This window comes from Caretta caretta, chromosome 3 (assembly GCF_965140235.1).
Source record: "Caretta caretta isolate rCarCar2 chromosome 3, rCarCar1.hap1, whole genome shotgun sequence".
Lineage (NCBI taxonomy): Eukaryota > Metazoa > Chordata > Testudines > Cheloniidae > Caretta > Caretta caretta.
In genome coordinates, this window is record NC_134208.1 from 203,047,295 (window position 1) to 203,063,577 (window position 16,283).

Sequence of the window (16,283 nt, forward strand, 5' to 3'; positions counted from 1 at the left end):
TATATTGAAAGTTTCCATGTTTACAGGTAAATATTTTGATCTTTTACATATCCATCTGATTCAGTTTTTCTGAAAGCACAATCACTGTGGAAAAGATTGTGTATGGTAGGTGGAATGGAGATATATGTAGGATTGTAGTGCTTGAAGTGCCATATCTACCCATACCGTTGCTAAAAAAACAGAAACAGTGAAAAATAATCTTATACTAATGATTAGTTATACTGAAAGCATAAGGTCACTTTGATTCACTCTGTGAGGTTATACTTCATTAAATTTCAAGGTTTGACTTTTGGTCTTTTGGGGGGGGAAGGAACCCAGATTGAAAGAGGCTTTCTGTAATTTCATTGTGTATGAAGATGTTTGCTTTTAACAGTGGTTCATAATTTCTCTGTTTTGATATTTTAGTCTATATTAAAACTTAATTTCCCACTGTTTCGTCCATGTGTTCCATCCTGGTTTGAGTCCCCGTTGGTGAATCAAAATCAAGTATCTGTGACATTGCCATCTGTTGTCACTGAGCAAAACTGACACCCAAGAGTATTCTGAAATCCCCAGATGGTCACAGAACTACAGTTGCTGAAAAAAGTACTTACAGTAGAGACTTGTACAACATTGGTAACATACCTGTCTGCTGAGGGCCAGATTCTGGAGCCTCTTGTGTTAACTGGGTATTCACATTTTCCTTACTTTTTACAGCTGAACTAACAATTACGTGAAAGTTCATAAGATGTCACAATAACCTATAATGACAAATATTGGTGGGAAAAGGAAGACAGACTGAATTAGTCCAAACAAAAAGGCCTAGTGATATAACTCAAGGACTGTGTTAAGATCATGCCTGGAAATGAGAAAGTGTAAGACCAGAAAAATTAATCAATCAAAATTGGTGTGTTGGATTATAAGGCCTAATTAGTGGACAAAAGAATGAGGGGATGGGCTGTTCCACCCAACATTCCCTTTTGGGCTATCTCCTGGGACCCCAGGCCTTCATCACCCTGATCCTGAGAGAGGTCCTGCCCAGACCAGGCCAGAGAGGAACCCAGATGACGTTGCCACCTCTGCTGGCTCCAGCTGAATCCCAAACAACATCAGGATGAAATGCGATTGGATTTTAACAGTAACAGCTCCACCTTGTCTCAACTAATTTCTTTGCTTTTCTCCAAAAAGACAGTTACTTTACCAACTTTGGTATCATCTAAGGGACTGTCAAACAAGGGGTTTTTTTTCTTCTAAAAACCCTCTCCAGATAAAGGGAAAGGGAGCGAGGGATGTTGTTAAAATGAAAGCCTTACTCAGTACTTTACATGACCAATGCTTTAACTGCCTTTTCTTCTTTTCTTTATCTTTAATAAAAGGTTAAAAAGATTTTTAATAGTGTGTTTGCCATGGTACTAAGGAGGCCACGGTCTCTGTATACCAAACCCTGAACCTTGTTTAACACTGTTCAGTGTTAGACAGTGACCAGGTTATGTTACACCTTTGGCTCATGTAGTCCATCTAAAGTAATACAACAAGCCTTTGCACTGCTTCAGCGTTGGAAAGGGGCTATATAAAGCAGCTTTAACTGGACAACTGAATATTCACCTGTCCTCCCCAAGATGGTGTGGCCAGCATCATACACTCACCTCACAGCCCCTGGCATGGAGAGTATGGCTGGAGTAGGAGGCATAGCTGTAGTTTTGTTGTAGTCCAGTGATCTACTGGCAAAATAAGCTTTGTGTGCTGGTTGCCAAGCAGCATCAGGGGCTGAACTAGACCCCTGACTGGCCTAAGAGATGGTTTAAAGCCACCTTTTGGGCGTTCCCCTTAGGTCCTGAGCACAGATTGCTGGGATTGGGATTGAATAAAGGGCTCTGAGAATTTAATTATAACAGAGCTGTAATTGTATCGAAGCGGTGTATGTATTGTGTGTTTCTCTATCCTTCGATATATGCAGCACATTGTGGGCACCAGTGTATAACCTGTGCAAAGATGAATGTCCTGCATTATAAGTTTTATTACATTTAGATGTCTGCGTGTTCTTTTAAGTAGTAAATGTACCCTTGCTAACTGGATGTGAATCAAATGGGTGTTTTTTATTAGATTCACAGCTAGCAAGAAACAGAATACATTTATTACCCAAAAATGGATGAAGGTGAAAAGTTTCAGCTGGTGGATCATTTGTTTGCCATTACTTCTAGAAAAACTGTATTTTGTACTGACTGGAAGATCTGTTTCTTGAAATATATAGTACCATTTTCTTGTTTTTCTTTTTCTACTGTTTATATATAAATTTTGGTTTGAGCACTTACATGGTGCACTTTTTGAGAAGTGATAAGATGGTGTTTGCAGTTTAAGTCACAACTTACTCCGACAGCAAAGCCTTGTGTAAAAAACAAAACAAAAAGCCATAGCAGGAGGTGAAAATATTCTATGCAAAAATAACTTGGATAATTATCCAGTGGATAGAAACACTTCATAGGCCTTGTAAATAAATAACCCCCCCTACGTCAGCTCTTTGCTGTAAAGAGCCTCGCTTATTAAATGGCAGTTGTTGGACGTTTCCTTTTCTCCTAGCCTAAGCCATTTCAATGTGCCCTACACAAAGGAAGCAGGAGGAAGGGAACTGTCCAAATAAATACCCTGGCTCCAGCAGCACTTCCCTACAGCACTTTTTAGCTTCTTTAGAATGAAAACATGGAATTCTCACTCATTCCTCAACGTCGAACAAATGTGAGTCTTCAGAGGGGGAAAAAGAGATCGTTTAGATAAAGGAAGAGGATGAGGGGGAAAAAGAGGTTAAAAACATTTAGCTTGGGAATCACCACTTATGCTGCAGGTTCCCAGCAAAAAGAAGACAACCGTCTGAGTCATGACCCTACTGTTCGTGTTCCTTTCATGGAACATGGATTAAAGTCTCATGCTGAGATTCACTGTAGGCTTGGACCCATGGCTTGCCTTGTATACTAACCTTACATCTCTTCTCCCTCCAGAAAACTTCCTGAAATAATTACTGAGAAAGCGCTGCAATGATTTGATTGTGGGAAACTCCATTGATGTTGCACTTGAAATTTTGTCTGAGGCGAATAGGCCATTGCCCTTGCAGTGTACCACAATAATTAAGTTCTCGATGCCTTTCAGCGGTGCATCAGCATCATTCAGGAGCCTTCTCAGTGCACGTTTGCCATCCAAAAATAGCAAAGAACAATTAGCAATTGTCATAAAAACTGAGTGGCAAAGCAGTGAATTTGATAAAAATGTTGCAACCGTCGTATCTGCTAACTTGGCCTTCAGTGTAGCACAAAACGAGTAATTTAAAGACATAACTGAAGTGTTTCTTACTGGATGTACTTCTCGAGACAGATATAAGCTTGTAAATCCAATGTTAGATACTGCTAGTGAAGCAATAAAGGGAAAATTAAAGGATTAAATTAATCAACATGGCATTATTGTAAGATGGTGATTGAATGGAAAAATATGTTCCTACTTACTGGTATTTATTCTGAGTCTGAAAAGTAACTTGCAGAATATTGCATCCAAATTGCTGACTGTAACCCAGGAATGCAGAGAAGTATAAGGAGGTCTTTGCTCACACAACAAAAAGAAAATGAGAAAGTAGGTCACTTCTATGATGCAAGCAACCTAAACTTTTAGTGTGTTCAGCATGCTACTCAAACCTCTTAGAGGAAAAAAATAACATTAAACACTGCCCTCTACAGCACACTGTGGAAGTTAGAAGAGTCTTTGACCACCCGTTGTTGGCTTACTGAACGAGGAGGATAAATACCGCAACTTCTCAGGGACAGGAATCTCAGGAAGTTGTCTGCTTGCATCCTGTTCCCATAAATATGTACTGAACATGAGGAGGTCTTTGATGAAAACATAACCTGCATTTTACACCTCGCATCTCCACAGAGAAGCAATGAACTTGCAAAAGCAACTGAAGACCTGAAGAAGAGCTCTGTGTACCTTGAAAGCTGATCTCTTTCACCAACAGAAGTTGGTCCAATAAAAGATATTACCTCACCCACCTTGTCTTTGTAGTATCAGTGTTGTCGTCACCTAACACAGTGACGACAACACTGCAAAAAGCAACTGAAAAGTTTTTGAGGGAGTTGACAAATTACAGGCTGATATGACTGTTACCTTGTCAGTGGAAATGTGGCTTGATTCACACAGGACCTTCATCTCCTGAGATCACGAGTTTTTGTGTCTTCAGTCCCTCTTCCAGCTCTGAAGCTCATATGTCCATTAGATTCTTTTGCTGGATAACAGTGGTGCACCATGTAACAGGCAAATGGAATAGTCACGCTGCTATAGCTTATACCAGTGCGCCAGTTACTCCTGGGGGGATTCTGCGGGACTACACGCCTACAGAAAATGTCCTCCCCTCTCCCGTAGATTTCCTGCCTTTCCCTGCAGAAAATAGCAGGGAAGCCGCCCGGGGATGGGCGCAGTTTTTTTGCGGGGACTGCCCCGCTCCAGACAGAGGCGAGGCAAGGGGGGGGCACATGCCACTGCCCCCCTCATTCCACTAGCACAGAGCTGCTCATCCGAAGGAGTCTGTGTCTGGGCTCTGCTGGCTCTGCAGCTGAATGCTGCCTCCTGGATCTAGTGCCAGTCGTGGTCCCATTCTGTGCTGGGAGCCTTCCTGTTTTCTATTCTGTGCAACAGTGAGTGCCCGTGGTGGGGCTGGGTAACGTGGGGGGGGGGGGGCGAGGGGGTGGGAAGGAAGGGGGATGAAATATGGCAGGGGAGGGGAATATGGGAGTGAGGGGAGGGAGATGGAGGGAAAACGGGGATAAGGGAAGTGGGATCCCGGCATGCGGCAACCCCACAGTAGCAGCTGGAGCCCCCCGTTAAGCAGGCCCATTGAACCCTCACCCTGACAAGCCCTACACCTGAACCCCTCCGACGAGCCCCTCACACCCAGACTCCCACCCCACTGATCCCAAACCAGCTGCACCTGGACCCCTACCCCATCAAGCCCCAATTCCCCAGCACCTGGACCCCCACACACAGCCCCTCCTCCCCCCGAGTCCCAGCCACCTTCACCTGGTACCCCCCAACGAGCCGCTGCGCATCCAGATCTCCCACTGTGTCGCCCACACCCAGATTGCCTCGCACAGTAACCCCTCACACCACATCTGGATCCCCCCACACTAAGCCCCTCTGTACTTGGATCCTGCTGGGCTGAGCCTGCCCACCCCCACCTGGCGCCCCGGGGTGTTTCTAGGGCAGGCCCAGCCCTTGCACTGTATCAGGGACAGGTGCAACCCCACTGCCGAGTCCTTGTAACAGGGCAGGTGAGGGCTTCAGGGTGATCTCCCACCTCAGTAGTGGCATGTGCTCCCCACTGCCATGCTGGAGCCACATTTATTTATTGACAAATAAAATTTGCAGAATTTTAAATCTTTTGGTGCAGAATTCCCTCCGGAGTAAGGCCTGTAGATTTGCTAATGCATTGTGTTTCTATCTACACATGCACACATTTCGTTCTTTGAATGAAGATTTCTTGCCTGAAGTGTCCAAATGTCTGCTAATAGCACTGATCCACTTTGGTGCCTTTAAAAATTTGACCATAAGTAATTGAGGACCCTTAGCCTTGCTGGAAGTCAGTAGGACTTAGTCTCCTAAGTCACTTAGGTGCCCTTGAAAATTTTACTCTCTTTTTTTAAGGTTTAAGGTTTGCTTTTTCAACAAGTTCTTGATTTTTGTTTTAACAGCATTTAAAGGCCTGTCTACTCTAGGTAATTTCTTACCCATTTTTCTGCACTGGTGTTAATAATGTAAGCACTCAGGTAGATGTTATGCAGGTGTCTTTTGATATTGTCATGTGGTGTAGATACACCCCGAGCATCTTGGGCTTATCACTAATAAAGGGGTGGCCAACCTGAGCCTGAGAAGGAGCCAGAATTTACCAGTGTACATTGCCAGAGAGCCACAGTAATACGTCAGCAGCCCCATGTCAGCGCCTCCCACCCACCAGGCCGATGAGCGCCTCTTTCCCTGTGCCTCCTGATCAGCTGTTTTGTGGCATGCAGGAGGCTCTAGGGGGGAGAAGCGAGGGTACTGCAGGCTCAGGGGAGGGGGCAGGAAGGGGTTGAGCAGTGAGCACCCCCCCAGCACATTGGGAAGTTGGCACCTGTAGCTCCAGCCCCAGAGTCGGTGCCTGTACAAGGAGCTGCATAGTAACTTCTGAAGAGCCGCATGGGGCTCCGGAGCCCCAGGTTGGCCACCCCTGTGCTAATAGTTCACAGCTACTGTTTCTGCTGTTTGGTACTTCATTGAGGAATGTGCCTTTTTGTTCATATCACTTTCCTGTTTTGTTTTTTTCTCCAGAACTTAATGATTTGCGCAGTAAGCACACTTATTTTCCCTCAGTGGGACCAACTTTACGTTTAAACGTGGTATTTTATGGGTTGTTGTTTTAAGACTCTGGTAAAGGCAGCCTTTCATTTTCTTTCTGCCCAAATAGGCTTCTTCAGTAGAGCTGGTCACGAATTTTTCCACAGAACGTTTTTCTGTTGTTAGGCAGATTTGGGAAAACCCAAACTCTTCAGTGGAAAGTTAATTTTGATGAATTTCCCATGTCACATTTTTTTTTGCGAAGTTTCAGCATTGTCAAAATGTCCTGTTTGACATTTTCTAAATGAAAAGGCTGCTTTTTTGGTTTGACATGACTTATTTCCATATGCAAGTTAATATACAATAAAACGTTTTTAACACGTCAAAATCTAAACAAAACATTTCCAAATTGTGGAAACAAAATGTTTAGATTGATCAAAACTGATATTTTTCTAGATTATCAGTTCACAAACATTTGAGATTTTGACTGTCCTGATATGGGACACGAAAATGTTTTTGAAATACCAAGTTTTCTTGGGACAGGAAGGTCATTTCCTGTCCAGCTCTATTTAAGTTGTGCTCTCTATTGGAAGAGAGGAGATATTGGTCCACCTCACCTACAAGTGTTCTGAATAAACCTCCGGTTTCTTGCACACTTTTCATCTCAGTGTTGGTTTCTTGCACACTTTTCATCTCAATGTTGGCAGCACATGAGTTTTCTATTTCTCTCTGAACTATTTACTTTAGTTCCCAGAAGAAATTCTATAGCTTAGATGTTAAGGAGACAATCAAATTGGATAAAGCTTCTCTGTAAGTCTCTAAAATTCTGTTGCATGGAAAAAAATGTTGTTTTCAATCAGCTTTGTAAAGACCACTGTTCAGTGGATAGAAGACCTATTAATAGATACTCAAAAAGAATGATGGTTTTTAGGAAGGGGGGATCCGCTTCAAAGCTTGATACAGACATGTCTGTTGTGTAGTTCTCTGTTCAGTACTTTATTGTGACAGCCTGACCTGCTGTTGTCCTGTGAGGTTGTAGTTTTTCTAGGTTGCTGTTTAGGGTTAGACTAACTCATTTTTTGCATTGGTTGTACTGTCTACTTACTTGCTTGTACTGGAATTATTGTAGGATGAGAGAAGCTGAGCATACAGCAATGGAAAGCTAGTAACTTTGTCAGCATCATCTCCTATTCTGCTTCCTCCATTTTTGTGTATTTAGTATTGAGGTTTCCCAGGCTTTGTCCTCTTTATAAATTAAGGCAAGGGGTTTAAGCGTGGATATTTATACTGCCAGTCACGGTTGTTTTTTGTCCTCTGCTTCTTGGTAAGGGAGGCTATTGGAATTCTTATTGTAGGATAGGAGAAGAGGAAAATGACCCATAGAATTATTTGAAAGTAGTAATTCCTTTCTGAATGTGGTTCCGCTTATGATAGCTGTTAAACCTATCTGAGCCTGTCCACTGCCATTGTTGTTTTTCTCTGCTTTCATCTGTTGAAGAAATTCATCTGTTGCATTTGCCACTTTACTTTTGTGTAGATATTAGTTAGGAACAGATGCGGAGTAATATAAATTCCAAATACTGAAATAATCCTTTACTTGATATTAAGGGTATATTTATAAATGCTTAGAACATGTATTAATCATTTATTAACCATGTTAGATATGAATAGAATGTGTTATAGACCATTACGGTAAGGTGTGATTGTAAAAAAGTACCTGTTTATTAAAATGGTCTAATCATTTATTAACCTTTTATAAACATTCTTAATACAAAGTGTGACCCCTTTCGTAATGTAAAAGTAAGTAATTATATAGGAGAAAACATTAGAACTAGGCCTCTGCACTGTGGAGGACCAGTACAGCAATGACTTAGTCAGGATGGCACTGTCTTCTTCAAAAAGTCTTCTTATTACCCGGTCACCGGTTAAATTTACTGTAAGCTCATAAACCCAGTTCAGTGGTGCAAAGGGACTGATATATTGCAGGGGCTGTGAGATAAGAAATTCCTACTGGTTAAGTTACTGAATTACACTTTTTCTTCTTCTACTTAGATATTGGTTTTGCTTGCAGACTGCTTTTGCCCTTCCAAGGCTAGGTACAGAGAAGAAGCATCCGGTAAGCACTCGACATGCTTGGATATTCTATTTTTGGAAAGATTTATGCCTACTAATGTACATTTTTTTTCATGATAAAACTTTCCTCTAAGATTCATTGATGGCAACTGACTAATCCTGAGTACAGGCAATTCCTTCATGCATGTCTGAGAAGGGTCTGTATTTACTGTTGTAAACAACACTATGATTTTCATGTCCTTCCATCTGAGGAACTCAAAGCACTCTATAAACACCAAAGAGTTTAGCCTTGTAACAGCCTTATTAGAAAAAGTAGTAGTAGTCCCATTTTACAGGCACACGAACTGAGGCTAAAAAACATCCCAAGTCAATCAGGAAATCCATGTTAGAGCCAGAAGTAGAAATGGTTCTCCTGATTCCCAGTTTTATGCTTATCCACAAAATTGTCTAATTCAGTGGTTCCCAAACTTTAGCAGCCTGCTAAACCCCTTTCACTAAATTGTGAAATCTTATGAACCCACTCCTAAAAATGAATATTTCCGGGGATTTAAGTTTAAATTTCCTCCGCACTCCATGGGGCTCCTGCTGCTGGACCCCGTTGACCGCCCTGGTCAACTGAGCTCCACTGAGCTTGGGCTGCAGGTTCCGCTGACCGCCGGGGCTTGGGCTTCCAGCCCCAAATGCCTGGCCCCACTCTCCCTGGGGCTTGGGTTCACTGCTCTGCAACTAGGTCCCACCTGCTGCCTCCAATGTCCGGGGTCCTCTGGCCGCCATTAGTGAAATTTTTCTGGCGAACCCCCTGTAACATTCTGCGAACCCCAGTTTGGGAACCACTGGTCTAATTTAAAGGTACAAGCAGTGTTGCTCTCTGACAGGATTTTTCTAATGCACATTCTGTATATAGGCAGACATTACACAGACTGCACTTTGGACCCAAATGAACCTCCCTCTGCAACACTTAAGTGGAAGTTACGTTCACATATGGTCTGCAAGAGTGGGTATTCTGATGCTTAAAGTCACCAAAGATGTAAAAAAGTTGGCGTGATGCAATTTTATAGTAATTAATTACTTCCGTATCCAGTGTGCCCCGTTTGCAAGTTGGGAAGTTTTCTGCCTCTTACCTCAGTACCAGAACTAAATATTTTGCGATCATATCTTAGCTGACACTTGCTTAGTAGAGTTCATCTCAATCGTTGCTGCTAAAATAGAACGAGAATATTGATTGATTGATTGACTGGGTCTGCAAAGGAGGCAGATGTACCTCAAGACATACTTGGTGCAGATTTGCTGTGTAAGATTTCCTGAAAGGCATACAGGGAGTCCATGGCAGCGTATGATGAGAACTCAGGAGTTTCTGGCTCCCAAGTCCCTGGGACAATCCAGTAGACCAAGCTGCCTCTTATGGCACAAAGTGCACCTTTAATAATCTAATATTATTTCATTATCTTTGTCTGTAGTCTCAGCACATTTAAGGCCGAATTATCCCCTCCAGTATATTTAGAACGCTCCATTACTTTAATGGAAAGCAATATGTGCAGCTGAGGGTTGAAACTGCCCTTTAGAAAGGTTCAGAAACTTTTATACAGTAGATTCTGCTTAATAGCAGCCCAGATATTGATATCTGGTTAATAGTAATATTTTGCTGGGAACCAATCCTGTCCCAATGACTTCTGTGTTAATGGGATTTGGATATTGGCAATGGGCATGCTACTTATTAAGGGCTGCAGCCAGGGAAGGAAGTGCTGGGACATGTCATTCCTGGCTTCAGCCCCACAAACTTGCCTGTGCACAGGGACCCCACAGGTGGTAAGGGTCTGTGAGCTGGGAGGGAGGGAGGCTGCGGGCAGGGCAGTAGCACGCAGGGGGGCTGCTGCATGGTACCTCTCCCTGGGCTCTCTGGGCTGTGTCTTGCTGGAGGGTTGTGCCCAGGGAAGGAAGTGCTGGGATGTGCAGACCCCCATCCCCAGAAAGTGCAGGGGGAGGTACTGTGCAGTACTGTGGGCCTGCAGCACACCCTGCTCCCTGTAGAAGGCCGCAGCATCTGGAATGCAGCCCCTCTCCCCTTTGCTTCCCTGGTTGCAGCCTTGCAAACCTGCCTTCCACTTATTGACAAATGCCAGATAAAAGCAACTTCTTGCTGGCAACCAGCGGGGTTGCTAATATGCGGAATCTACTGTATATGATTTATAAAGGAGACAGTCCTGCCACCTTGTCAGTGTGAAGATTTTTATAGTAAGGTTCCACTCTACAAAAGTAATGGTGGTAGCAGTGAGCACAAAGCAAAAATCTCAGTCCCCAGTGAATATTTAATCATTTAATGGTGTCTAGGTTTAGGTTTGATTCTGGAACACCATATTCCACGAATCTTATCTTGACATAGTTGTACTGATACCTGGAGGTAAAGAAATTTGATTTGTATATATGTATGTGATTTATGGAATCATAAATATCTCTGTAATATTTGCTGGTAGGTTTTTGGGTTTGGTTCAGTAGTATTGAAAATAATGAACTGAGTGTCTCAAATGCATCATTTAAAGTGATACTGCTAAGTAATTAGGTCCCACTCTGGCCACATTTAAAAGTTGTGGAGAATATACTTCATGTAATATGAAGCCATCCGTCACTCTGAGAAACAATGGGAACAGTATATTTATGACAGATTTACACAAATATGTGCTTTTTGTGTTTGCTAGATTGGCTCTATAGCTACAATTACCTAACAAAAAGGATTCCCAGAGTTGCTTATGTTCCAGCTAATGCTTGTAGGATGACGGTGGACATTCAAGGAACTAAATAAAATTGAGCTACTGTTAACTTGTAATCCATTAGGAACAAAATGAAAACAAATATTTTCCTAATAGTAACAGACAAATTATAAGGGGGTGGAAGTTATACCTAGGTTTGAGAGTACAGAGAAACAGAGTAAAGTAATAAAATGAGATGATGATGATGCTACATTAGAATTACACCAAGGATCTTTTCACAAAGCATATTTTGTAATTTTTGTACTCTTGTGATAGTGTGGTAACAAGAAAAGAGGCTTCAGCAGATGACTTGCCCTATGATTTAAACATTTTCAATCTTTATTTTGTTTCAGTAGAGTGGATTGAAAAGGAGAATGCAGAGCTTACAGCAGTAGAAGAGGTGGAAGAAGCTGAAGAGTTATCAGCAAATGAGTTAGAAGAGGCTGCAGAGGAAAAGAAGGACATTTCAGATGGGGAAGATGGAGCCAGATCAAGTGAAGAGGCCAATTCAAGTGAGGATGGCTCAGAAGAGGATTCTGCCGTTGATGAAGGATCAGGGACAGAAGAGACAGAAGACATCTGTGAACAACCTCCATCTGATTCAGAGATCCAAAGCTCAGTAAGGCAACGTAAAAGCCAGATGGCTGACAATGGACTATAGTTTTCTTGGTGTTTTCCATCGACTCGGACCAAAGAAATATTTGGGGCCCTTCTGGTCTGCAGCTGAAGCCAAACACTTGATTTGTAGTTTGTGTTTATGTAAAGCGAAACCTCTGCTCTGCATCAGCTGGCTTCTTTCTTCTTTCCTTTTTCTAAGCCAATGTTTGCTCATAGATTTTCATTTTTATAAGCACGCCTTTATATATTATGTTGGGCATGACAATCAAAATCATAAGTATAATTTGGTCTGCTTAGAGACTTAAGGGGTAGGGGGACGTGACCAATGGGATGAAAGACTTGGTAATGAGATGCTTGTTGTTCATGCTTGTGCTCTTTTATAGACACTGCTCAAAGCAAGATGAGGCAAGAGAATCTGAATTCACAAACCTGCATTAACAAGAAGTAGCTTAGCAGGACTCTTGACTTCCTTTTCTTTCTCTGAATATGTTCCTTAAATGCCATAAGAATATCAGGCACATCATAAAACAGCAGACAGAGGCACCTTTAATTGTCTTCCATTAAAACAGCTTTGTGTTTAGTGGTTTTGCTTTCATCAACTCAACTGAAGCACCTTCATTATGTTGCTTTTTTTCTCGTTCTTTTCTGCTGAAGTTATTTTGAAACTATATCATAATTTTATAACAGAAACTAGTTTTATTCTATGCTTGAAGTGCACCCAAAGCTTCTCAACTGTTGATTATTCAAAGGCATAGTGCACAAGTCAGCTGGTGATTTTAATAATTTTAAATCATCAAAAAACCTTGGGCTATGGAACATAGACAACTAAATGCTTAAAATGACATGTTTGGAATCTCAGAGGCTGGAAGGGAAATGATTTAGTGAGAACAAGGAATTTTTACCAAAGTGTAACCTTTTTCCTTTAAGATGTTGAAGTGAGAAGTATTTGTGTCTAAAACAGTAAATGCCATATTTCTTACCAATACAAGCTAGTCATATGCAGAGAACTGCAGTATTTTTTTTTTTTTTTTGCTGTTCCCAGCTCACAGTAGTTGGCAGTCAGAACTGCTTTAGTAATATTAACTGAAAAACCACTTATGGTTTCACCTCCAGTGTACTGGCTTTAATGACGGAAGTAGTGGGAAAAACACATCAGGAAATGAAAGAAATAGTTTTTGGTTACACTGCTGTCTTGTCTACATTCAGATGCATCTTTTGAACTGCATAAAGTGGAAACGGCTCATTAGCTAATCTGCTGACAACACCCCATGCTGTCGAGTTTATTCAAGAGATCAGCATTTTATTCATTCTAGTTAGCATGACTTATATTAAGAATTTTTTTTTAATAACCACATCCCATTACGTGAATGAATATCTAAAGGATAATCGTGTACATTCCCACTTTGGCAGCATGCTGATCCAGATTGCATAATAAGAAGCAGAAAGGTTGTTTACATCTTTTGTATTGCATATTTAATGACCATGTTGCGTAAACCTGGCCATCTAGCATCAGTCTCTTCATTTCCTTTTGTGAGAAAAAGGAGTGTTCTGTGAGATTAAGATGGTTGCCCCCTTGTGTGAGAAAAGGGATATTACCAGTGCACAAAGGTGATTTTTTGGAGACAATCAGTCTTGACAGGGTCAGTTTACATCTGTCTTGGGAATTGTTTTACTGTTAATGTGAAAATTTTATTTAGCAGAAAGCAATCTAACTTACTGTGTCTCACTGTTCTTTAAATGTTTCCAAATGTACAACATTTGCTAATCTAGTATAAATCCTGCAGTCATAGGGCTTGATTCTGGTCTGTTGTCTAAGTGTAAAGAGGTGTAACTTCACTGAGCTCTTGAGCATAAAGGAGATCAGAATTGGGGCAGTACTTCCTTCTGCATATACTCAGATATTTAGACTGTTCATACAGCCATGAAGATTAGACTCTTTTCTCCAGCCCTCTGGATGCAGAGAAAATAGATGCAGAGAAAATTCTTAAATAGATATGATGGAAATGAAATTGTTGAAGTGCACTAAAATGAGAGCAGATGGCTTGGCTTGCCTGGACACAGTCCCCTAAACTTTCAGAAGTGGTGCTAAGGGCTTCAGCTGTGTAGCTGAGGCCCATTGTCTTTAAAGCGATACAGTCAATATAAAAAATTAATTTTTGCCTACATCTGTTGCAAGATTACTGTAAATGGAAGAGATTGGGGGGGAGAGAAACCATGGCTGTGCTTTTAACAGAGCTGTGTATACTCCATTTCACAATTTCCTCTATAGTCAGTTTTCCTTGTTTGTGTCGGTAAATCATACAGCGAGAGGGGAAAATATTTTAAGAATAGGAAAATGAAATATTAAAATCACCAAAACTGGCTAGGACAAGCAGACCAAGGGTCATATCTTCAGTGACCTGACTAAGATTCAAGTTGATGACATCTTCAATGAGTCATGGATTTAAAACTCTGCTTGACCTGAAAATATAGGGGATTGTGTCCATCATGAAGTAATTGAAAACGTTGACTTGTGCTATATAAAAAGAAAAGGGTGTTCCCTACAGAATAGAGTCTTGAGTTGCTCCAAAAAGATTTGGAGGGAGAGAAACGTCCATATTAAAAATGTCAAAAAGTGATGGCAAAGATTTTTAAAAAATAAGAGCTTAAAGTTGGCCTCAGAAAGTCATCTTGAGGCATCTAAATTAGAGGCCTAATTTTCAAAAGTACAGAGTATCTAGAACCTCCCAGTTATTTCAGTGCAAGATGCTAGGTGTGTAGCCTTTAAAAAAACCTTCCTCTCGTTTAGGTGCCTAAGAATTAAGTGAGGAGTAACTTTGTAGGCACCTGTTTTTGAAAATCTTGACATGCTGGTGTTGAAAAATCTGTTAATCTTGCAAAGAGGTACACCTCTGTCTCCATTAACTAAGAGATCTTAACAAATTATATAACAAGCTTATTGCCGTACAAGATGCAGGGATTACAAGATGTCCTGAGAAACAACAAAACTTTAATGACATAAACAAATTTCTGCAGTCCCTTATGTTCAAGTAACTCCCATTCAAGTCAAGGAGCATGTCACATGTTTCAGGTTCGGGCTGTAGAAAGCATTCAGTGAAAACCAGTCTAAAGAAGACATGAAATCTCTGTAGATGAAGGGACACAAGCAAGTGGGACTCATGCCAGAACAGCAAACCTTTAGGCACATACCAAATGGCAGCTGTTCATCTCCCCCCAGTTATGTTTTTTGTGAATCTGACATTCTGTTTGAGTGATGATACATTCATTTTAAGGTGTTTCAAACATCAGACCCCGTAGATGGTGGCCCCTTTATTTCCATATTCCCGCTAATAAGGAAGATTAGCGCTAGCTTTGGTTTGACAGTTGATCTCTTGTACTGCAAATGGAGTTGAAATACAGTGGGTCTGATTATTGTATTTATAGAACACTTCTCAAAGTGCTGTGCAGACATTAATAACACCTCAGCTTTAAGATTGTCATTTTTCTTTGTCAAATAGACTTGCAGCAAAACAGTAGTAACTCTTGGCTTGTGGAGGAAATCTACTCTTCGGCAGTTTCCATGGTATGCATCCGATGAAGTGAGCTGTAGCTCACGAAAGCTCATGCTCAAATAAATTGGTTAGTCTCTAAGGTGCCACAAGTACCCCTTTTCTTTCTTCGGCTTAAGTAACAGGTGGTATTAAAGGGCATTATAAAAGGCAGGTTTCTCCTTAATGAATAATGTGGTAACCGTGCAATAATAGCAGTGTCGGTCTTGAATAATATATGGAAGGCGTGTACCTTTTCACTGAAAAATGTCTTCTTAACCTTAAGACATGTTAGTGTAGTTCTGAAATGTTTACATCAGTATTAGACTTGCAATTTTAGCATCGTCTGTGTTTCTGGGTTATTTAAAGGATTAATACCTCTTATTTGTGCCAACTGAGAAGACTGTGTGTCATCTCATCACCTCCATCCTCTGTTTTGATTCACTTTACAGAAGTAGCATTTGTCCTTGCATTTGGAATATAGACAAAATGTCTTTGAAAAGAGGCTGATGTTCACACAATTGACTGAAATGGTTTGAGTAACTGTAGCACCGTTAACTCTGGTAAGATCTGCTGACGGGGAGTGCAGACTTTTGAAGGGTGACTAGAGATTTTGGATTTCCAATTTAGAGACTCGCTTTTCAGAGGCTGGTGCTCAACATGTTCTGGCAATCATGTCCTGAAAGTGTCTCAACAAGAGCCTCCAAAAAATGAGGCATCCACAAACCAGTAAGTCAGTCTTGAAATGTTAAGGCTACATTTCTAAAGAGGGCACAAATGAAGCTTTGCCTTTTTTACTTATGCTTCCGATAAAGTTTCAAGTGAAATAAAATCTGTGTAAGCCTTCGACTATAATTACTCTGTTGGACAACATTTTTTGTTACATGGCTTTTTCATGGAAATGTTATGCAAAATTACTTTTTATACTAAAAATTCTGTGGCTTTAAGCCATGGGTATTTGTACTGGAATTCCATATAAATTTTTTATATATGA

General features: G+C 41.1%; 1 protein-coding gene across 2 annotated transcripts in view; it reads left to right on the forward strand.

The window, feature by feature from the left end:
* Window positions 1-16,283, forward strand: part of TMX4 (thioredoxin related transmembrane protein 4) — a 57,015-nt gene extending 40,732 nt beyond the window's left edge. Inside the window, exons 7-8 of one of the 2 annotated variants that reach the window (XM_048842546.2) lie at window positions 8,380-8,443; window positions 11,498-16,283. In XM_048842546.2, coding sequence (XP_048698503.2) covers window positions 8,380-8,443; window positions 11,498-11,805 — 372 coding nt within the window. In that variant the 3' untranslated portion in view covers window positions 11,806-16,283. The remainder of the gene's footprint in view (window positions 1-8,379; window positions 8,444-11,497) is intronic. The other variant, XM_048842547.2, reaches the window with a different exon arrangement.